We start from the raw sequence: 21,536 nt of genomic DNA, 5'->3' as shown, positions 1-21,536 counted from the left end.
TGGCCCCTCTGTCATATATCTGACATTTGGAAAGTTCTGTCTATGTATAGGTCTTTCAGTTGATCTGGCACAGGCAGCAAGAAATCATCAGCAATGTGTGACCTTCAAAAACAGACAGTGAAAGCATAATAAATGGCATCATGCAATTTTTTTCTGACATGAAAATTTATTTCCTAATACTAAAATATTTCACATTTTATATTGCATGTAGTTTTGAAGGATAATCTATAGATCATAAAATTCACCTATTTTAAATGTACAACTCAATGATTTTTAGTACATTTAAAGAGTTGATCATTACCACAATCCATTTGTAGAACATTTCCATCAACCCAAGGAGTTCGTTCATACTCATTCACACTCCTCTGTCCCATCTTCAGTCCCAGGCTATTTGCTTTCTTTTCTTATACATTTACCTTTTCTGGACATTCCAAAGATACATCTGCCCTCTTTCACTTAGCATGTGTTTTTGAGGTTATTCATGTTGTGGGATGTGTCAGTAGTATGTTTCTTTTTATGGCTGATTAGAATTTTGTTTTGTAGATAGAGGATCACATCATTTTGAAGTTACTAGGGTCCTGGTAATGCACAAGATTTCGAGTCAAACAGACTTGGTTGGGACCCTTTCTAACATCGTGGCCTCAAACAGTTCCACATCTCTGAGCTGCTTTTTGCTCAGCAATAGAAATGAAATACTTGCTCTCTTATCCCGTGTGGTGGTGGTAAAGATCCAGGACAACCTGTTGAGGAACTTTTCTACCTGTATCTTACTGAGCAAGTATTCAATATCACCATGACTATCTCCTTAGAAGTAACAAACTGATGGCCATGGGTTAGATATCACCGTGAAATAAGTTTTCTCTGAGCCATACATTGACCCCACCCAGCTTTAAAGAATCTGTTGAAAGTCTGAAAGAGTTGACAACCCAGGACACACATATTGTGGTGCCAATCTGCTGAGACCAACTGCTGTCTCTTTTACACAGTATATGTGCTCTCAAGTTTGCTTCTCCTTAATGTTTAGGCAGGTTCTTTGCTCATTTTTGTTACTTACCTGACCTTTAAAAATATTTGGGTTTATGATCCCTGGCCTACTTCAGCATCCCTTAACCTTAACTCCACAAGTCTTAACTACCCATCCCGGGTTAATTGGGTTAGCTCTGTTTGATGTACTTCCCTTATGTTGGGAATATCTGTCTTCTGGTAGCTTCTACCCACTGGCTCTAGTTCAACCTTCTGAATCAATGCAGATCAAGACTGCTCCCTCTTCTATGGGACAGCCCCTCGCATACTGACGACAGGAACCATCTATATGCCACATAGAGGATATAAGCATATGTCACCAGTTCATTGTGGTTCTTCCTACCCAAAAGAGTCTTTGGTCAGAAGTTCTGCCCAAACACATTGACCTTTGCTTCTCACTGATTTGGTTCCTAGGACTTAGAACTTAGGGTATGCTTCAATTTCCCACAATAAAGAAGATGGACCCATTATAAAGATGACCCACTACTTCCACAGATTTTAAGATAAATACATCTGGCTTTAGAAGCATTTTATGGTGCTTTCAAGAAAGTTTTACAGTCCTAGTTTTGGTATTAAGATTTCTCACTTTTTATTATACTTTTGGCACTTTTTATCTTCAAAAATTGCCTTTAAAAAATAAAAGTGATAGATATCCATAATAATGGAACAGAAGGGAAAAAGTATTTAGTTGACTTCGCTCTTTCCCTGGTCTTCCTTTCCACAAGTACCCATTTGTAACAGCTTTGTCTCCTTCAAGAAATTCTCCCTAATCTATCTATCTATCTATCTATCTAATCTATATCTATATAGAGATATATTGATATAGATCAGATACATATATATCTGATAGATTTCTCGACATTTCACAAATAGGATCATAGCATGGTATTCTGCGACTTGCTTCATTTCACATACTAATTAATCTCAAACATTTTTCCATATCGGTAATATATAGTTACCTCATTTTTTAAAATGTTGAATTATTTTACTCAAAGAATTGTATTTTATTGCCTCTTAGAATTGGAAGAGGCCTTAAAATTAAAATTCATATCTCTCAACCTTCCTGCCAGTGAAGGAATCCCCTTTATTACATTCCTGACCAAGTAATCAGTCTGCCTGAACTCAGATCTTTCCAGCCAATTGGTGCTCACCTGTTTCAGAGTGAACAGCTATAATTGGTTGAGAGTTTTCCCTCATATTAATCTGGGAAATAAAAAGAGTTTTCTCAGTTTTTCTTAACTTTTTAGAGCCAAATAAGAACAAGAAAAGAATATAGTAACATTTAGGATGCTTACCTAGTGAAGCCATAATTTCCTTGCTCTTTGCCACATGAACTGCTATGAAAGTCACAGGTCTCATGTATCTACCCCCTCTGTTCCTTTAGCCAATCACACTTTGCGTATTACATGAACTTCTCAACCCTCATCAACTAGGTTGAACTGATCTGGACACATGGTGGCCTCCCAATGTCTTGCTGTTTGGTCCTCAAAACTGGAAGTTTTCCAAATAGAATCTGAGCAGAAGAGAGGGCAAATCAGATTCTACTGGGGACCACATCCTGGGGATGCAGGGTGAGAAGGGGGAAAGTGTTATTGAACAAGGATTGATGGTCAGTCCTTAGGCAGAATAGAAATGAAGTTTATTATATGTGTGAAAGCAGCCAGAGACTAATCTGAAATGGGTTGACAAGTCGTGCCTTAAATCACCATCAGAACCACTTTGTAGTTGACAGTTTGATTACATTGACTCCTGCTGGGTAAACTGAATTGTGGCAAAATGGCATTTCAAGCTTTCAGTCTGAGTTTTAGGGGAAAGATGGAGCCGGTTTTCACAGGCCATGGCTAATGTATAGTAGTCACTAACTTCCCTAGATTCTCCAAGAAGACAATGGTCAAACTCATTGACTTTCCTGAAGAATTATTACTCCATGACCTCCCTCTCTTCACCACAGACATGATGGCTAATCCATGTTCCTTTTCCCTCTACAGAGTCACCTCCTACTCAGCCACCTACTTTTCCTCCAACCATTCCACCAGCAAAAGAAGGTAAAAGGATAATACGATAATGCTATGATTTTAGGTTCGGGTTTTCTGTTGCTTTTGTTTATTAAACAAACATTAAAAGTAGAAAAGGGTACAAGGAAGAAAATTAGGAACACAATTTCATATCTCAGAGGTAATCCCTTCATGCCTTTTGATGTATTTTTTTCTTTGATTTATTACGGAAATTTTCCTTTTGAGTATATTTTCACATAGACTTTGCTCTCATTTCAAAGTTGAAATCTAATCTTGATTTCATTTTTCTTCAGTAACAGAGGACCACATTTTCTCTAATAAGCTTAGAATTAACAGATCTTGTGATCCCTTTCAGCTCTAAATTCAAACCATAAATTTGTAAAATTTTATAAGTCGCAGAACTTAGAAGAACAACCTTACCAGATCCTTATTGTCCCTGGAGTATGACCTCACCTGGAGACGGTTTAGTCTATATTATAAATAGCTTTAAGGGGATGAAGTTGCACTTAATAAAACAAAAACCAAGTGAAATTTTTTTTCCTAGAGAAAAGAAAAAGGCACATTATCTCATAGAATATTTGTATGCAACTGGCCTAAGATTGAAAGATTCAGATTATTGAAGACTAAATTGTTTATTTCATTATAAAACAGTCAACCACAATGATCCACACTACAAAGGGGAAGACAGGCATAGATAATCTCAAACAGCACAGGATACCAACAAAGGACTACTGAAAAGTGCTTTTGGTGGAGTGGCCTTTTGTTGGTGTATTTTTCGCTTGCTATTTTGGTATCAGTAATAACTATTGATAGTAGTCTCCCCGGGCTAGCATTAGCATACATTTTTTTAACAGGTACCAATGGGCGGCAGAAAAGCATAGACAAAATTTTAGAGCAAAACAGGAATTAAGCCAGTAGATTAATCTGCTTCCATTATGTCCTGTGCCTTCCTTCTGAATTTGAATCTCTCTGAAGTCACTGACTCAATAAGCAGAGGATAGGATACCTAGAGTAGTAGCTTGGACTTTCTTCTAATAAGTGGATACAAGAGAGTGTTTGTTGCTACTTATGTCTCTAAATCACTTTAGCTCCTCATTTTTCTATTCTTTCATTTTCTATTTTTCATTTTCTATTTCTATTTCTATTCTAAATCACTTTGGTTCCTCATTTTTCTATTCTTTCATTTTCCATTTTGAGGGGCTGAGATTGGTGAATTTTTTTCCTTCCCTAGTTCCACATGTTTGATAAAAACTTCTCCGTCATGAAGTCAAGTTCCTCCTTGACTACAGTATAATGAGCAAGAGCTTAGAATGTGATTTATACCTTTCCTTTGGGAGAGAAATGTAGTTACCAGAAGGAAACCATCATATGCTTTGCTGGTTGTAATAACTACTATGTTTTCCTCTTATCTCTAATTCAAAATGTCATTCCTGTTCTTCAGTGTGCAGAGCTGCCAAGGCGGATCTGGTATTTATGGTGGATGGATCCTGGAGTATTGGAGATGAAAATTTCAATAAGATCATTAACTTTCTGTACAACACTGTTGGAGCCCTGAACAAGATCGGTGCAGACGGAACTCAAGTAAGGCTAACTGAACAATCTCTAATTCATTCTGTGCATTAAAAAGTTATCCAAAGCTATTGTTATGGCTACTTGTCAGTTGATGTGGGCAATATATCAGTGATCAGTTCTGACCCTAAATGGGAGGATAGACCAGTCTGGGTTTGGAAGCAGCTTACTGATGCCTGATAGAGTTTGAGAAGATGCTGTTCCTTAAAAAGCTATTGAGTTCAGCAAACTAAGAAAGGTTAGAATGGCCACATCAGTAGATGTTTCTTTTTTCTTTTTCTTTTTCTTTTTCTTTTTTTTTAATTTGACAGAGGGAGAGAGATCACAAGCAGGCAGAGCAGCAGGCAGAGAGAGAGGGGGGAAGCAGGCTTCCTGCTGAGCAGAGAGCCCAATGTGGGGCTTAATCCCAGGACCCTGAGATCATGACCTGGACTGAAGGCAGAGGCTTTAACCCACTGAGCCACCAAGGCACCCCAGTAGATGTTTCTTTTAGAGTAGCTCCTTTAAGGATAAATCCAATATTTTCTCTGTCCTCAAGGACATTAAAATCTTAAAAGAGAAAGGTTATGGCCATAAATTCCTATAGATCAAGAAACACATAAAATATAAACCTTATTTATCCATTCAGTCAAATAAAATTTATTGAGGATTTATTCTCAATAAGTACTTTACCTGGTCAGGTAGAATACTGTCAATAATGCTTATGACAATATCCCCAGTTTCAGAGTACTCAGAATCTTAAAGTCAGGGAGAGGATGAGGATGAGAAACAGATGGAAAAATAGACAACAAATACATTCACAAGGTAGAGATGCAAGCTATGAAAACAGTTATGTGATTTTAAATTCACTGAAGGTTATTTTAAATGGGGGAGTATTTTAAATTGGGTTGTCAACAAAGACCTCTTTGAGAAGGTGGCCTTTGAACTGAGATGTGATGATGTAGAGAATGCTGAGAGTAGAATTTCCAGAAAAGGAAGATGGTAAGTGCAAAGGACCCAAGATGAAAATGAGTTTTGAGGCTTTAGATGCTAAAACTTGTGGCTAGAACACAGTGGATGAGCATGGCAGGGGAGGAGTGTTGGAAAGAGCTGGAAGAAAAAGAGAAAACCATCTCATCTTGACCTTCATGAACCACTGAAGGAATTGATGTTACCGTAAATGCAGTGGGAAGCCACTGAAAAGTTTTGGTGTTTTTTTAAGATTTATGTATTTACTTGAGAGAGAGAGAATGCATGCACAGGAGTGGGGGGCGGGGAATACTCCTGGCTGAGCACAGAGCGCATGCAGGGCTCCATCCCACAACCCTGAGATCATGACCTGAGTCAAAACCAAGAGTTGGACGCTCGACAAACTGAGCCACCCAGGCGCTCCTGCCACTGCCACTGGAAAGTTTTGAGGGGAGACGATCTGATTTGCTTTCTTAAAAAGGTTATTCTGACTGCTTTGTGGAGCATGAAGAGTAACCTGGGTAAGAGCGGACACAGAGAGACCATAGTCCAATGCCGAGATGAGCTGGAGGCCTGGGCATGGGTGGTAGCAAGGAGATGCATGGGTAGGAACAGATTCAGAATGTATCATGGAGGAATGGCTGAGAAAATTTGGATATGAAGGAAACCGTAAGAGAAAAATAGAGAAGGTGCTGAGGCATTTCGGGGAAGGAGGAATTTTTTGTATAGAGGGGTCAGATGTAGTACCCTAGAGATGGTGACATTGGCAGCAGTGGCCCTTGAAAGCTGGTAACAGCTGAAGGCTCACACAAAGAAGGCACTTTGAAGATCCTGTATTTATTCCCTCCCACAAAAACCAACCAACCAAACAAACAAAAAAACCAGTAAATCAAAGATGGCCCCCAAATTCCACTGGAAGAAAAGCAAGCTATAGGAAATGAAGCCAAGAAGGCTTGTACTGTAGTGGTTAAAACATAGATTTTGGGGGTGCCTGGGTGGCTCAGTCACTTGGGTGTCCGACTCTTGTTTTCCCCTGAGGTCATGATCTCAGGGTCTTGAGGTAGAGCCCAGGGCTCTATGCTCAGTGGGGAGTCTCCTTGAGATGCTCACCCTCCCTCTGCCCCTCCCTTCACTCACTCTCTAAATAAATAAATAAATAGATAGATAAAATCTTAAAAAAAAAAAAAAAGAACATGGATTTTGAAGTAGGATTTACTTGGCTTCAAATGTGTTCTGTAAGTGGCCACTCTCAGGATTTTGTGCGAGACACGTGACTTTGAGTGCCTCTGTCTTCTCCTGTGTAAAACAGTGAAATAGTAGTAATTAGTTCACAGGTTTGTTTCATGAGGACGTCCTTGGAAAGAATCCACCTCCTGTTCTCTGACCTTTGTCAGATTATAGGACTGCTTTTTTTTTCCCCCATCTGTCAAGATAGCAAAAGGCCTATATACTTTGGAAAGAGATTGTTATGAGACTGAGAGAAATTAGTTAAAAATAACCTGCTTCCTGAAAAATACTTAGAGAACAAAAGATGCTATTTAATGTGTGGTCAGATTTGCTCTGCAACCTCTGTGAAATTTTAAACCAAGGAAATTGTGGTTTGTATTAAAAAAGAAGTTAAAATTGTAGGTCTAATCATGCCATTGTGTGGGCTCGCTGGAGGAATTCTGTACATATGTGAACACTAACACATTGTCTCTCCCCAGGTTGCGATGGTTCAGTTCACTGACGACCCCAGAACAGAATTTAAACTCAATGCCTACAACAGCAAAGAGACCCTTCTTGATGCAATTAAACGTATTTCATACAAAGGAGGAAATACAAAAACAGGTGAGAACAACAAAAACAACAAAAGCAAAGACTCAAAGTAAGTCTTCATTAGTAATTATTGAAATGACTTTTTGGAGGCATAAGAATATAGATTTTTGGAAACAATGTTTCACTGATCTAAGAACTTCCGCCTTCCTTTCCCCGGTGAAACCAAAGGAGGAATGAAATTGAACAGTGGCCTTCCTCTGTTTCAGGAAAAGCAATCAAGCATGTCCGAGATAGTTTGTTCACTGCAGAATCAGGGACCAGAAGAGGCATCCCAAAGGTCATCGTGGTTATAACTGATGGAAGGTCACAAGATGATGTCAACAAAATCTCTGGGGAGATGCAATCAAATGGTAAGTTTCACACCGATGCCATCAAATGGTGAGCCAAGGATAGTAACGTTACCATTGCTTTCTGAATACAAATTTATCGGCCACATCAGAATGACTTAAATGTTTCTAAGTCTTTATTAATAGTTAATCAAAATCTTTCTTAATATTAACGAGAGAAAGTGATTTTTTAAAAAATTTCCAAGTTACAAATCTAATATTTTGCTGTGTTTTCTTTTTTTATTAATTTTTTTATTTTTTTAATTTATTTTCAGTGTAACAGAATTCATTGTTTATGCACCACACCCAGTGCTCCATGCAATACGTGCCCTCCATAATACCCACCACCAGGCTGTATTTTCTCCAATACTTTTGTTACATACAGAAGGCCCTATATAGGAAATTATTATAATTAAGACCAATACTGTGAAAAGGACCATCCTGAAGGGCCAGGGAGGGAACCGATCACAGAAACTCCTCAGCCCCCTCATCTGTAAAATGGAGATTCTCATAGAATTATCACAAAGACTATATTTTTTAAGACACGCCTGGCAAACAGTAATTGAACATTTATTTGCCAAGCGTGAAACCATGACCCACCTCAGCCTGCTAGTCTGTTAATATCTCAGGTTTTACATGTTAAAAAAAAAAAAAAAAAAAAAAAAAACCAAAACTGAGATAAAGTTTCTCTGTCTCAATTACACTTTATCCCCTAAACCTTAAATGATTATTAGACATATATAGCATAAAAATGTTCCTCCGATAACAACTATTTCATCTTAAGCAGTCATTGGGGGCATTGGCCACCTTGAGTTTTGTGGAATGGAAAATGGCTTAGGGGAGGCTGGAATAATTATCACATGGGGCATGTGCCCGTGCAGAGTTCTGATGGACTGTGAAAAATGAATTCTCCACCCCCACCAGGTCTCCTTCATAAACACATTTTAAACACCGGGATGCATCTTACATTGCATTATTTTGTATTTTGCGCCATTTAAAATAATCAGCCCCGTCTTCCCTCCTGCCGCAGGCTACAGCATCTTTGCCGTCGGAGTGGCCGACGCAGATTACTCAGAGCTGGTGAGCATTGGCAGCAAGCCCAGCTCACGGCACGTCTTCTTTGTGGATGACTTTGACGCCTTTAAGAAAATTGAAGACGAGTTGATTACTTTTGTCTGTGAAACCGCATCAGCAAGTTAGTTCTTTGGAATTTGTACTTAACTCGTGTTGCTCAATGGCTGAAATAGTTCATACCAGTTAAATAATGAGTCCCATCTTGATCTGAGAAAAGAATATGGACTCTCAGGCTGTTTATTACACAGACATTAAGTTTTGTGGTTTTGAACATTTGGAAATAAACCTCCGCTCTCCCCCGTTTAGGGTTTTCAGTGGATCAAACTTTCCCTCAAGAGAGGAGAGTCTAGGTCTAAAAGCAACTCTGCCTAAACAGCTGTAGCCAATGGTTTTCAGAATGTAGGAAGACTGCTCATCGGGGTCATCCATTAGAATGTGACTTCTTGGGGCGCCTGGGTGGCTCAGTGGGTTAAGCCTCTGCTTTTGGCTCAGGTCATGATCTCAGGGTCCTGGGATCAAGCCCCGCATAGAGCTCTCTGCTCAGCAGGGAATTGCTTCCCCCTCTCTCTCTGCCTGCCTCTCTGCCTACTTGTGATCTCTCTCTCTGTCAAATAAATAAATAAAATCTTTTAGAATGCAACTTCTCCCAATGCATGCCCTTAAGAGACTGCTGTAGATTTTAATAGACCCACGAGAGGAGAAGGGAGCTGTGTCCTTTCGGTGGTAGCAGGCGGAGGGCGAGCATTTCAATCTTTAGGAATCTGTCCAAACAGAAAACCATAGCCACATATGGTTTGGATTCCCTTCGCAGCTGACTTCCGCAAAGATTATGTTAGTTTCCTGTTCTCGGGATGGGGAAAGAATATGTTTGGGAAATATCTAAACTAGGGTTTTATATTGTTTGTTTTGTTTCCTAGCCTGCCCGCTGGTGTATAAGGATGGCATCGATATCGCAGGTATGCAATTATCACATTTTTTTCCAAATACGTTTGGGAAATACAAAACAGGGCCAGATTTTTTTTTTATTTTTAAAAAACTAATTTTTAAATTTAAAATCCTAAAATGTCTGTTTCTCTCTCTCTCTCTCTCTCTCTCTCACTTTAGGATTTAAGATGATGGAAATGTTTGGTTTGGTTGAAAAGGATTTTTCATCTGTGGAAGGGGTTTCCATGGAGCCTGGTACCTTCAATGTGTATCCGTGTTACCGAATTCATAAAGATGCCCTGGTTTCCCAGCCAACCAAGTATGTTTCCCTTGCAAAACAGTAAAACCAGTCCTTGGTTATTGTATCTCAAAGCGAAAATGATGTCAACTTTAAATATGCTGTCATAGTTCCCAGTAGGATTTTCCATGATGATAAGAGCGAATGATTAGATGTCTTTGTTTAAAAACATCAGCTTCACACATGATGCTGGCTGAACTTCAGTATTTGTTAGTCTGAAAGAATATATAAAGATAATTGATCTTTACCCAGAGCTACCATATACCAGGCATTGTTCTAAGCCCTTATGCATCTTAATTCACTCAAAGCTCCAAACAGCTCTGTGCCTTAAATTTACTTATTCTCTCAGTTCTAGAAATAATGAAGCCGAAGCACAAAGTTAAATGACTTGAGTGAGATCACATGGTTTGTTTAGTGAAAATGCTGGGATTGACATCTGGCAATCAGGCCCCAGAGCCCACACCCTGAATCTTGTCATGCTAGTGCCTTTAATTCGGCCCATTTTTCATTTTTGAGAAGTCACAACAACAACTCCATTGTAGCAGAAGAATAGTATCAGATGTGTGTTCAAACCACATTATCTTTTATAATGTTAATTGCTATAGAGTTCATAGTGTACATAGGATTTCTGGACCCGTTTATAGCAAATTCCTGGTTCAAGGGTTCATCTCTCAAGATGTTCTCTGCTATTTTGCATTCCAACGTGAAACATTTTCAGTGTCCAGATGTTGACATAGTGTGCACCTGTGCACGGACCAATGGGAGAGATCGTATTCGAGTATTAAATTCATCTATCCAAAAATGTATATGCAAGTTGCTTTACTAGCTTCTTTGAAAATATTAGTTATTAAATTCTAACCTATTACAGTACTATCCAAATATTTTGTTGTGCTTCATTTGGGAGGATAACATTTGAAATAAGTAGACCTCTATTAATAATGTAAACTATTTGCTGTTATAGGTATAGCTTCATTTTCTAGAAAATTGTTGAAAATGCCTTTGACCTATAGAATATACGTGCTTTTAGATAAAGCCAACACCTGCTGTGAACTTTTAGCAGGTTTTCTTTTTCCACAGTCTAGGGATGAATATTAAAATGGATATTTGAAAAACCTTCTATGGAGTCCTAGCCAAAAATGAGAATTGCCAAAGGGAAAATCCTCTCTACCCCCCCTGAAATGAATGGCTGGTCCAGTGCACAACGCCGTCCACCTTGCAAAACTCATTCACTGGCTCCCAGCCCTCATCTTAATTCACCTGTCCCCAGCATTTGACACAGTTGCTCACTTCCTCCTCCTGGATTCACTCTCCTCCCTGGGCTTCTGGGACACACACTCTTTTTAAGCTTCTGCTTACATAACTGGCTTAATGCAGCATTGAAAATGAAATGCTGCCTCCTCTTCTTGCCTCCACTTCTTCATGCTGGAGGGATTAGGCCTGGATCCTTGACATTCTTGTTTCCCTTGTCTATACCTACTCCCTGGTGATCTTTTGAGTCGCGTTCAGCATTGTCTATGCTAGAATTTAAGCGCTTCTACAAACAGGCCAATGACTCCTAAATTTGTATTTCTAATCCAGACCCATTTCCCCATAGCTAGACTAGCATTTCTCATTGCGTGTTAGACATCTTGCTTGGATATCTAAATAGGCATTCCAAACTTTGCATGTTCAAGATCATGCTGACCTTCGCTTCCCAACCAGCTTCATGTACAACCTCTTCCATCTCACTGACAACTACATCCAACTAGTTTCTCAGGCAAAAAAATTTGACTCTTGCTCTCATGTCCCACATCTACTCTCCCAAGGAATACTGTTGTCTATGCCTTCTCACTGTCTCCATGGCTTTCACCCACTATGGGGCACTGTCATCTCTTCCCAAGCTCATTGCTCCAGGCTTCTAATCGGTCTTCCTGCTCAGACCCTTGCCTTTCCAGAGTCTATTCTCCAAGTAGCCATCAGAGGGATTCGTTGAACATGTAAATGATGTCACTCCAAAATCTGACAATGATTCCCCATTCCCCTTGCATTAAAAGTCAAAACTCTTGAATGGACCATAGGCTCTACATTATCGGTACCTATCATCTCTTTGACTTCACCTCTTATCTCCTTCAGTCCATTCTCCAGACATACCAGGAGTATATCTTTGGTGTCTGTGTACTAGCTGGATGTCTTTGTCTCTTCTTAGGTTTCCTTCAAATGTAACCTTCTCAATAAACCTTTGCTCGGATGGAACCCTCTCAATGAGCCTTCTAATTGAAGCCAGTGATGATGACTTCAATTAACACTGCAAAATAATACATTCTAACATTCCCAATCCCCATTGAACTGCTCTATTTTTCTTGCTTTCTTTCTTTAACGGCACGTTTACCCTCTGATACACTGTATAATTCATCCTGCTAGAATTTAAGTGCTTCTACAAGAATAGGAGCATTGTTGGTTTTATTCGCAGATGTATTTATTACAATGTCTGGCACATAGTAGGCACACAATAAATATTTGTTGAATGAGTAGATAAACTAATACATAAACAAATTAATGAAATATTTTTTAATCTATACAAATCAAACTTTCATTTTCAAATTCATGCTGATTTCCCATATTCCCAAATTTATCCACTTACTAACAATTATGGGGCTCCTATGTATGAAAAGGGCTGTATTTGTTGCTTTGGGGAAAAATTTAGAAGTTTCTAAGTGATCCGCTTAATTGTTAAACAGAGATAAGATGGTATAACAGGCTCAGTTCCTCAAAGGCAGATTCAGAGGTGGAGATGAGTGTTGGAGGAAGCTGATGTGGGTGTGCTCTCCTGGAACAGAAGGAGGTAAGATGAGATGAAGGAGAAAAGTCAAGCCATGAAACAATCTCACTGAAAGTCTCAGGTGGCCCACATACAGGAGCTCTGAAAATGAAGCTGTCTCCATTGGAATGAGAAGCTCTGGTCTTCATATGCCCTTAAAGACCAGTCCTTGAAAACAGGTGCCATAAAATAAGTTGACATGACCTTGGGAGAGCCCTTCCTTCTGTGGAGCAGTGTCCGATGGGAGTTGGTATTTGTGAGCTGTCTACAGACATCACTCCCAGCAGCAAGAGTAATATATTCTTAACTCTTAAAGATAGATCTAGATGGCCCATCCCAGCACAAAGCACAGACAGAAACGCAACTAACTACAACCTATAGTAGAAAGTGACAATGTCAAGTTTTATAGAAAGACTTCAGATAAACACTATTTATAATACCAAAACTTTTGAAATAACTTGAATGTTTGAGAAGAAGTGACTGGTTAGACAAATTATGCAATAGCCAAACAAGAAAAGATTGGGCAGACATTAAATATCATACTTTTAAAAATATTTAAGGAAATGGTGCTAAGAAAAGGAAAGGGGAAACATTATATAAATGGGAGAAATACAGACATTCTTTAAAAACTGGAGGGAAATGTAGTGCATCAAAACAGTGTTCATCTCTGGATAGGTTTAATAGTCCTCTGTTATTTTTTTCTGTTTTTTCAAATCTTTATAATTAAAGTGTATTTGCTTTTATAATCAGATCAAAAACTTTTTTGAAAGGGATGCAATGAAATGTTATTTTCTTTACATTTTTCAGATATTTGCATCCAGAAGGATTGCCCTCTGACTACACAGTGAGTTTTCTATTCCGGATTCTTCCTGACACTCCAGAGGAGCCGTTTGCTCTTTGGGAGATTTTAAATAAAAATTCTGACCCATTGGTTGGAGTCATTTTAGATAGTAAGTATATTCATTTATATGTTTCTGCACACATGTATGAGCAATGTGTATGGCAGGCCATCTTGCCTGTTTTGTGTACACTACATCCTTGAACAGCATGGGTTTGAAATGCATGAGTCCACTTCTACAAGGATTGTTGTTGTTGTTGATAAATGTGGTTATTAGTAGTTAGGATTTGGGGCATTAGAAGTTATACGTAGATTTTCAGTATTTGGGGTGTTGGTGCCCTTAACCCCCACATTGTTCTAGGGTCAACTATATATTGTAGAGTAACTCATTTATCTTGAGCCATGAGTATATACTAGCAATAAATTACGTAATAATTGTTTCATTCACCCATTCACTCGTTCTTTTAGACCATGTTGGTTGAGTTTCTACTATGTGCCACTACTAGGCTCCAGGATTCAGCAGTGGGCAAGGCAGAAAGAGACAATTACTGGCATAGTAAAGATTGCAAGAAGAACAAAGTTGATGGTGGGAGGAGTCAGGAGGGTCACTGGGAGGGGAGGAACTAGAATCATTTTTTGCACATGGATATGATAAATATAAGATTTTTCTTTTGGGTTCCTTTACCCAGTTCCAGTGTGTATGTTGGGGGGTGTAAGGAGGGCAGAGAATTTTACACATAACACCAGGCAGTTCTCAGATAGCAGCGGGATATTGAGAATTCAACTTAATTCTAATACTGTCTACCCAGAGATAGCATCAGATCCCATAGACTAAGGGTTCAGTACCATAAGGCTGTGCCCCCCCCCCCCCACCGCCCCTTCAAACTCCAGTTGCAAGCCTGGCTGTTATCCATGTTTCTGACTGACTGGTCATAAATCTGAGGTTCCAAAAAAAAAAAAAAAAATCAATCAGTCAGAGGTTCCTACAAGCTCTTCCTTGGGCTCCATTAATTTGCTAGAATGGCTCACAAAACTTAGGAAACATTTCATTTGCAGGATTACTGCTTTATTATAAAAGGAAGTAACTCAGGAGCAGCCATCTAGAAAAGATGCGTAAGGCAAGGTATATGTGAAGAGGCACAGAGGGCCCATCCCTCTCCAGGCAAACCACCCTTCCTAATCTCCATGTATTCGGCACCCCAAAAGCTCTCTGAACCCCATCTTTGGTTTTTTTATTGAGGCTTCATTAAATAAGCATGATTTATTCAATTATTGGTCACTGGCAATTGAACTCAATCTCTAGCTACTCTCTGCTCCCTAGAAGTAGGGGAAAGAAGGGGGATTGAAAGTTCCAACCCTCTAATCACAGGGTTGGTTCCCTTGGCAACCAGTCCTCCGCACTTACATTGCCTAAAGGATTTCTAAAAGTTACCTTATCAACATAACAAAAAACATCTTTATAGCTCTTATCACAGAAAATATCAAGTGTTTTAGGAGCTGTGAGCCAGGAACCAGGGACCAACACCAAATATGTATTTTTCATATGTATTTGACTAGCCAAATATATATTTCTTATAAATTACAATATCACTATATATATATATTTACCCATTATATTTGATATATAAAATATATATAATATACGTATATTCCTTATTCTAAGCCTCTTATCACCATTTTTGTTTAGGATTTCAATCAAGCTAGGAACCAAAATGCGGTGGCTATTGTTAGGTGCTCACTCACATATTTAGATAAGGAATGTATTTAAGCTTACCTCCGACTAGTATTTGTAAAAGGACTTTTCAGTACATGGAAATGAATCAACAACTAAATATGATATTGTGAAAACATTTTGCATCCATCCTGAAACTAAGGGAAAGCTGTAGATTAAAAGGGCATTAATAATTAACTCCATATTCACATGGGACTTGAAAACAAAGAAATCTCTCAAGATGAGGAAGACTAGTTTATTCCCAAGGGCACCTGTGTGGCTCAGTGGGTTAAGCGTCCAACTCTTGGTTTTGGCTTAGGTCAGGATCTCAGGGTCTTGCCATGGGGCCCCACATCAGGCTCCATGCTCAGCAGGGAGTCTGTTTCTGTCTCTCCCTCTGCCCCTCCTCCCACTCACACTCTCACACTCTCCTATGCATGCTCTCTCTCTAAAATGAATAAATAAAATCTTAAAAAAAAAAAAAAGGACTAGGCTATTCCCTTTGAAATCACAGTGACTAATTAAATTGTAACTTGGGAATTAATTAGTGAAAAAATATTCCTTTTTTTTCTTTTTTGTAATTTCTTGTCCTAAAGATTAGGAAGATTCAGTTTGCTTGTGGATTTAGTTTGTTTGTAATAAGAGTCATATTAGGATATCATTTTGGGGTGTTAGGGTACGGAGTTGACCACCCCTCAATTAGACAGAGAACACTCTCGATAATGCAAGTCACACAGCGAAGTTTAATTCCAGCTAGCTGGGGTCCAAGTATCCGCCCGGCGCAGCGGGTTTCAACAAGGACCCCGAGCACTCAAAGCCAAGGGTTTATATAGCATTTTCAAGGCAATTTTCCATAGCTACATACATATCTCGCACCCCACTTGGACAGTTCAACTTTGTTTAACCTTTTGCCACCCTGGCATCACCCTGGCGCCATCCTGGCGGTTAAGTGAGATTTGGGTTTAGAAGAAATTTAACTTTATTTACATTTCCTTCTGCCTCAGCCTCCTTCAGTTTTATGGTGGGGAGGGCGACCTTAGGCCTTGAGGAACTGAGCCCTTTGTCTCTGGAAATTGGGCCATTGAAGAGATAGCCCTTTTTGTTGTAAATCACCGGGACATTTGCAAACCAAAGGAGACACCTGTCTTGCAGGATTGTGATCTCTGCAGGTTAACTATTTGTTTTTCTTTAACATTTGGTCCCTGTGGCGCCATCACCTAACCGCCCTGGTGGTATATGATTAAGTCGCTTCCTAGGTTTTAGCGGCTTTCTCTTATCTCAAGATACGTACGCCGTGTGGGCTGGTTAGGGACGCTCAGGAACATGGCTTCCCGGCCTTCAGGATGGCCATTCTTATGCTAACCCACTCTTACAGTGCAAGGTGCCAGCTTTTGCTTTGCCAAGATGGCTGTACTTATGTCAGAGCTAGACTTGAGGTGGGTACAGCCTTGTTTTTCTTGGCTTCCACACCTGGAGCTGGTTTCTAGGACTTGTTTTTTAGGTCCCCTGGGGGAAGGGGAGCAGGAACAGTAAAATAGGTCCTTACAGGGGGTGGTGTAAGTTGCATGTCCTGGAAAAGTTGGTTGCTCCAGGGGTAAATAAAGCAAAGGGTTTGGTTTCTAGATCTTAAGATATGATTAACTTTATTCTCCTTTTTTGTTCTGCTTCTACTCCCAGCTTTAGACAACCATGTCCTGGGAGGGTGTTGGGGATGAGAGTATAAGCAAGGAAACAGAGGAAGAATAGGCATAGGGTCCTTACGTCACTAGCATCACCACACGGTTGAGTCAGTTAGTTGGCCAACCGAAAGCCTGGGGCAACCCAAGGACTAGAGATCATTTCCTCCCTTAATCATCACTTTATTCTAAACACAGCCTTAAATCAAAGGATGCATTATTCTGTCTTGAAGTTTATAAAAATTGTTTACCCATTATAACACTTTCCAAACTGTTTTTATTTTCCTTTGATTAGATGGCGGTAAAACCTTAACCTATTTCAACTATGACTACAGTGGGGATTTTCAAACGGTTACTTTTGAAGGACCTGAAATCAGGAAAATTTTCCACGGTAGCTTTCACAAGGTGAGTAATGCCTTATGTACGTATATTCCTTATTCTGTTTGCTATGTGCAAAGCAACAGAGGTGTTCATTCTTTCTTCTATTTGCTGTGGGCCAAGCAACAGAGAAGTGTTAAATAAATCCCAAAGAGCTTTGGGTTTCATATTTCAGTGGGAGTAAGAATTCTCTGTGGGCTTCTTCCAAATTGGTAGTTCTAAGATGTGACCACAAAGTGTGCATTTTTACCAGGTACCCCAAGAGATGTTGATGGAAGTGGTCCAGGTTCACACTTTAAGGAAAAGTGTAGTAGAGGATACTGCATTACAAGGAGGACAGTTGTTAATTTGCTACCTTATGTGTGATGCGGAATGGATTGCTGGTCTACCCAGTCACCAGTGCAGATGAAAGCACAATAAGCCAAGTCATGTTAGTTTGCAGAAGACAGTTTGTGCTGATATATTTATACTTATACACATTGATATGTATATTTATTTATACATACTTATATGTATAAATTTACATATTTGCATATGTATATGTATATATACACATACATATATTTATACATATACATATATATGTGTGTATATATATATAGACAACCCATCACTACCATTATAAAAGTTACTCAGAGGAGGAATTTTGTAAAACCTCACTGTAGTTTTTATTTCTACCTGGTATTTGTGATAGAACTCTGTTCCTTGTGACTTCATATCTCTGAAACACTTAGTACTGGTCCTCACTAGAGTAGTCATGGTTCATTCCAACATAGACTTTCCTTTGTGTTGAGCAAACGATCCCACTGATCTCTGGGCTGTTAAGTAAAGCAAGCTGCTAAGGCTGCAGGTAGAATAGAGCATTCACAGGCCGTGCTGCACAGACCTTGCTCTTGACCTTCCCTTCTGCATGTCGAGTGAAGGAAGGGATGTTGCAGGGCAATGTTCAACTGGGCTTCTGTCTGCTGACATAGAACATGGTCAAGTCCATCTAATTTACATAGGGTTGCTACTCTGGGGTTTTGAATACCCTACCTGCATAAGAACAACTGTATACCAAGATTCTCAATCTTTTTGGCACGAGAAAAGTTACATACAAAAATTTTGTTGTTGTTGTTTAACAGGACTGGACAACCAGAAGTATAACGTCTTAAAACCACTAGATGCACTCAGAAATTTATTAGTTCATGGTTCAAAATAGTCCCATTAGCATCTCTTTGTGGCGATATTGTCATTCACTCACCAACTTCCTCTTGTCTTGAAGCAATTCTGTCTTGGCTGGGCAGAGTCCATTGCAGAGCAGTCAAGAAAAATTATAAGGGAGAAATGAGAGTCCATAAGTGTAAAAAACACATTGCCATCATAACATAAACCTGTGATTCTCATTCCGAAGAATCATTTATGAGTCTTAGGTGAATGTTAAGCTTAAAGACTTGAAGAGTATGAGTCATTAAAAACCTGATGTTAAATTTATAAAAACCTTCTAGTGTTTTAAAATGATTTTAAAAAAGCCTTCTTCTACTCTTCTCAGTATTGTTGATAAAACCAAACAGCCAAACAAGCTAAAAAGAAAAGGCTTATCATGTAGTAAACTACTCCATTACTAGCTCTACTAATCTTGATGCAAATTCAATGTATAGAGATCAAATTTGGTTTGCTGTTTTTTAATTGGCTTTAATTTCTACACTTTGGATATGAAGTGTGGCCCCAAGGCCTTTCAAAAAGTTGATAATGATATAAACAGATCCTTAAATGCAATTGAAGAAGCAAAATATTTTTGAAAAGGTTTCAATGTCTCCTGTTGTAAAGCAAAAGATATTTACAAGAAAAAAAAAAACCTGAATGATCTCTGCACAGGTTAGTTGTTCTTAAAGCATGAAGTTTATATACTAGGTTGTCTAGCACCCAGCATGGAAATTCCTGTAATTTGTCATCATGAAAAGTATTCCAAGTTTCAGAAGCATACAAGAGTCAAATTAGATCCCTCTGAATGATTGTAAGAGAGATGTTAGTAGGAAGGAAATAATGTGGGAGATTTTCTCCAGCAGACTTTTTCCACTTGAATAACGATTTAAGTCCTCTTCACAGAAACAAAGAATTCTCAGGAACCTCTACTGTTGACTTAAATTATTTTAATCATGATTTAACATAAATGAAACATTAAATAAAAATTGATATCCATCCTTATGCTTTCAGTTCCTCTGCAACTATGAAACAAAAATAAAGATTGAATAAAACCCATGAAGTTAATGGGGCACCTGGGTGGCTCAGTTGGTTAAGCGTCTGACTCTTGGTTTCAGCTCAGGTCATGATCTCAGGGTCCTGAGATCCAGTCCCACGTCAGGCTCCCCGCTCAGTGGGGAGTCTGCTACGCCACTCCCTCTTCCTCTGCCACTCCTCCTGCTCATGCACTCGCTCTCTAAAATTAATAAATCTTTTAAAAAATTAAGTTAAAAATAACAATATTTTAATATGAAAGATGCCGTTTCACTGATCTTCGACCTCTGCTTACAATACAAATGTGGTACTAGCTGCTGTAACTCCCCTAACTGCTGTCTAGTACTTTTTTTTCTTTGAACTACCATACTTTCCCTGTGTAGGTATTTGTAACTTTTTGTGGCTTTCTCTTATTGTGAAATCATTATTTTCCTATTAATTCCACTCTTTTAAGCTCACTAAAAAAGGGCTTCCATAAAAGAAAGCCCATGAGGCAAACACCATCATAAATTGAGACATATTTATAAGCACTGAAATTCCGTGGCACAACTTGCTTCCAAAGCGGTTCATTTAGAATATACTTCCTTTCGGCCCTTAACACTGGGATAATGCACATTTTTACAAATCCTCACAGAGACTATGTAGACTCCTGAATATATTATCTTAGACACGCAGATTCTGGAAATTTCACATGGAGAACACTGTGCCACATGTTAAGCCAAAGAGCTTTAGTTCTTTTGGTCCTGGAGTCACCAGAAGGCATTCCTCCTTCCCTTTCAGATTCTAGATCTCCTCTTTTCATTTTAAATTAAGTAAATATTATCAAAATGTGACTTGCCAACACCTGGCAGCTAACTTTTGCTGGTAAATCCATTAGCGTTTTTTATTTTAATTTGTTTGTGTCCATCTTAATGTGCATTCAGAAGAGGCATAAGCAGGTGTGCCAATCCTCTCCTTTCTGGGTGTTGCTGCTTTAGATGAAGGCTAGATGGTGGGTACTTTCAGAGTAATTGTAAAGAAAGTTTGAAGTAAATAAAAATAGGCGTACTACCCGACTGTGGGACAATCACGGTGGCAGTAAACATAGAACCTCTCTCTTGTAGCAAAATGTATAGTGACAGATCTCCTCCTCTTGTCTGCTTTTTAGTGACGAGTCATGCAATCACGTAAGGGTGATTGATATTTCCTCCTACTTCCTATCTCCTAAAGCATCTTTACTTTCACCCAGATACACATCGTTGTCAGCAAGACTTTGGTCCAAGTGGTCATTGACTGCAAGCGTGTGTCTGAGAAGGCAATAAATGCCTCAGCTAATATCACGTCGGATGGTGTTGAAGTCCTGGGGAGAATGGTCAGATCAAGGGGACCAAATGGAAACTCTGCACCAGTAAGTACATAAATAAGTGGAGCTGTGTTGTTATTATAGAAAAAAAAAAAAAGAGTTTTCCAGGGGACAAATTTGGTAAGAGAATGGATGCATAGATAGATGGGTGGATGATTGGATGATGGCTGGTTAGATGGATGGATGGATGGCTGGATGGATAGATGGCTGGCTGGCTGGATGGGTGGGTGGATGGATGGATAGATGGCTGACTGGCTGGATGGATGGCTGGATGGGTGGAGGGATGGATAGATGGCTGGCTGGCTGGCTGGCTGGATAAATAACAGCCTCTTTAAATGAAATAAAATATACATTCAAAGTTCTTGGCTGTATACTTCTACTATATTATAATGAGAACACTCTGGGAATTAGACTAGTTTGTTTTCTAAAGGCATTTAAAAATGCAAATAGTAAAATACTTATCAAACTGTTTATGGCACAAAAGGTCTGCTAACAGAATCAAAACAATAAATCAGAACTCTAAGCAAATATAAATTCATGCAAAATATGTGACCATTATACATAGTATACCCAGGAAATTTA

General features: G+C 39.0%; 1 protein-coding gene across 3 annotated transcripts in view; it reads left to right on the top strand.

Annotated features, from left to right (window-relative positions):
- LOC111146694 (collagen type XIV alpha 1 chain) overlaps positions 1–21,536 on the top strand; it is a 216,773-nt gene that overhangs the window by 118,515 nt on the left and 76,722 nt on the right. For all 3 annotated transcript variants that reach the window (XM_022502358.1, XM_022502357.1, XM_022502359.1), the window contains exons 25-34: positions 3,012–3,068; positions 4,480–4,619; positions 7,262–7,385; positions 7,580–7,723; positions 8,730–8,894; positions 9,691–9,729; positions 9,878–10,016; positions 13,600–13,742; positions 17,313–17,422; positions 20,841–20,999. In XM_022502358.1, coding sequence (XP_022358066.1) covers positions 3,012–3,068; positions 4,480–4,619; positions 7,262–7,385; positions 7,580–7,723; positions 8,730–8,894; positions 9,691–9,729; positions 9,878–10,016; positions 13,600–13,742; positions 17,313–17,422; positions 20,841–20,999 — 1,220 coding nt within the window. The remainder of the gene's footprint in view (positions 1–3,011; positions 3,069–4,479; positions 4,620–7,261; positions 7,386–7,579; positions 7,724–8,729; positions 8,895–9,690; positions 9,730–9,877; positions 10,017–13,599; positions 13,743–17,312; positions 17,423–20,840; positions 21,000–21,536) is intronic.

The sequence above is a fragment of the Enhydra lutris genome, unplaced genomic scaffold (assembly GCF_002288905.1).
Source record: "Enhydra lutris kenyoni isolate GAN:26980312 unplaced genomic scaffold, ASM228890v2 scaffoldscaffold14, whole genome shotgun sequence".
Lineage (NCBI taxonomy): Eukaryota > Metazoa > Chordata > Mammalia > Carnivora > Mustelidae > Enhydra > Enhydra lutris.
This window is presented reverse-complemented; position numbering and strand designations above follow the sequence as displayed.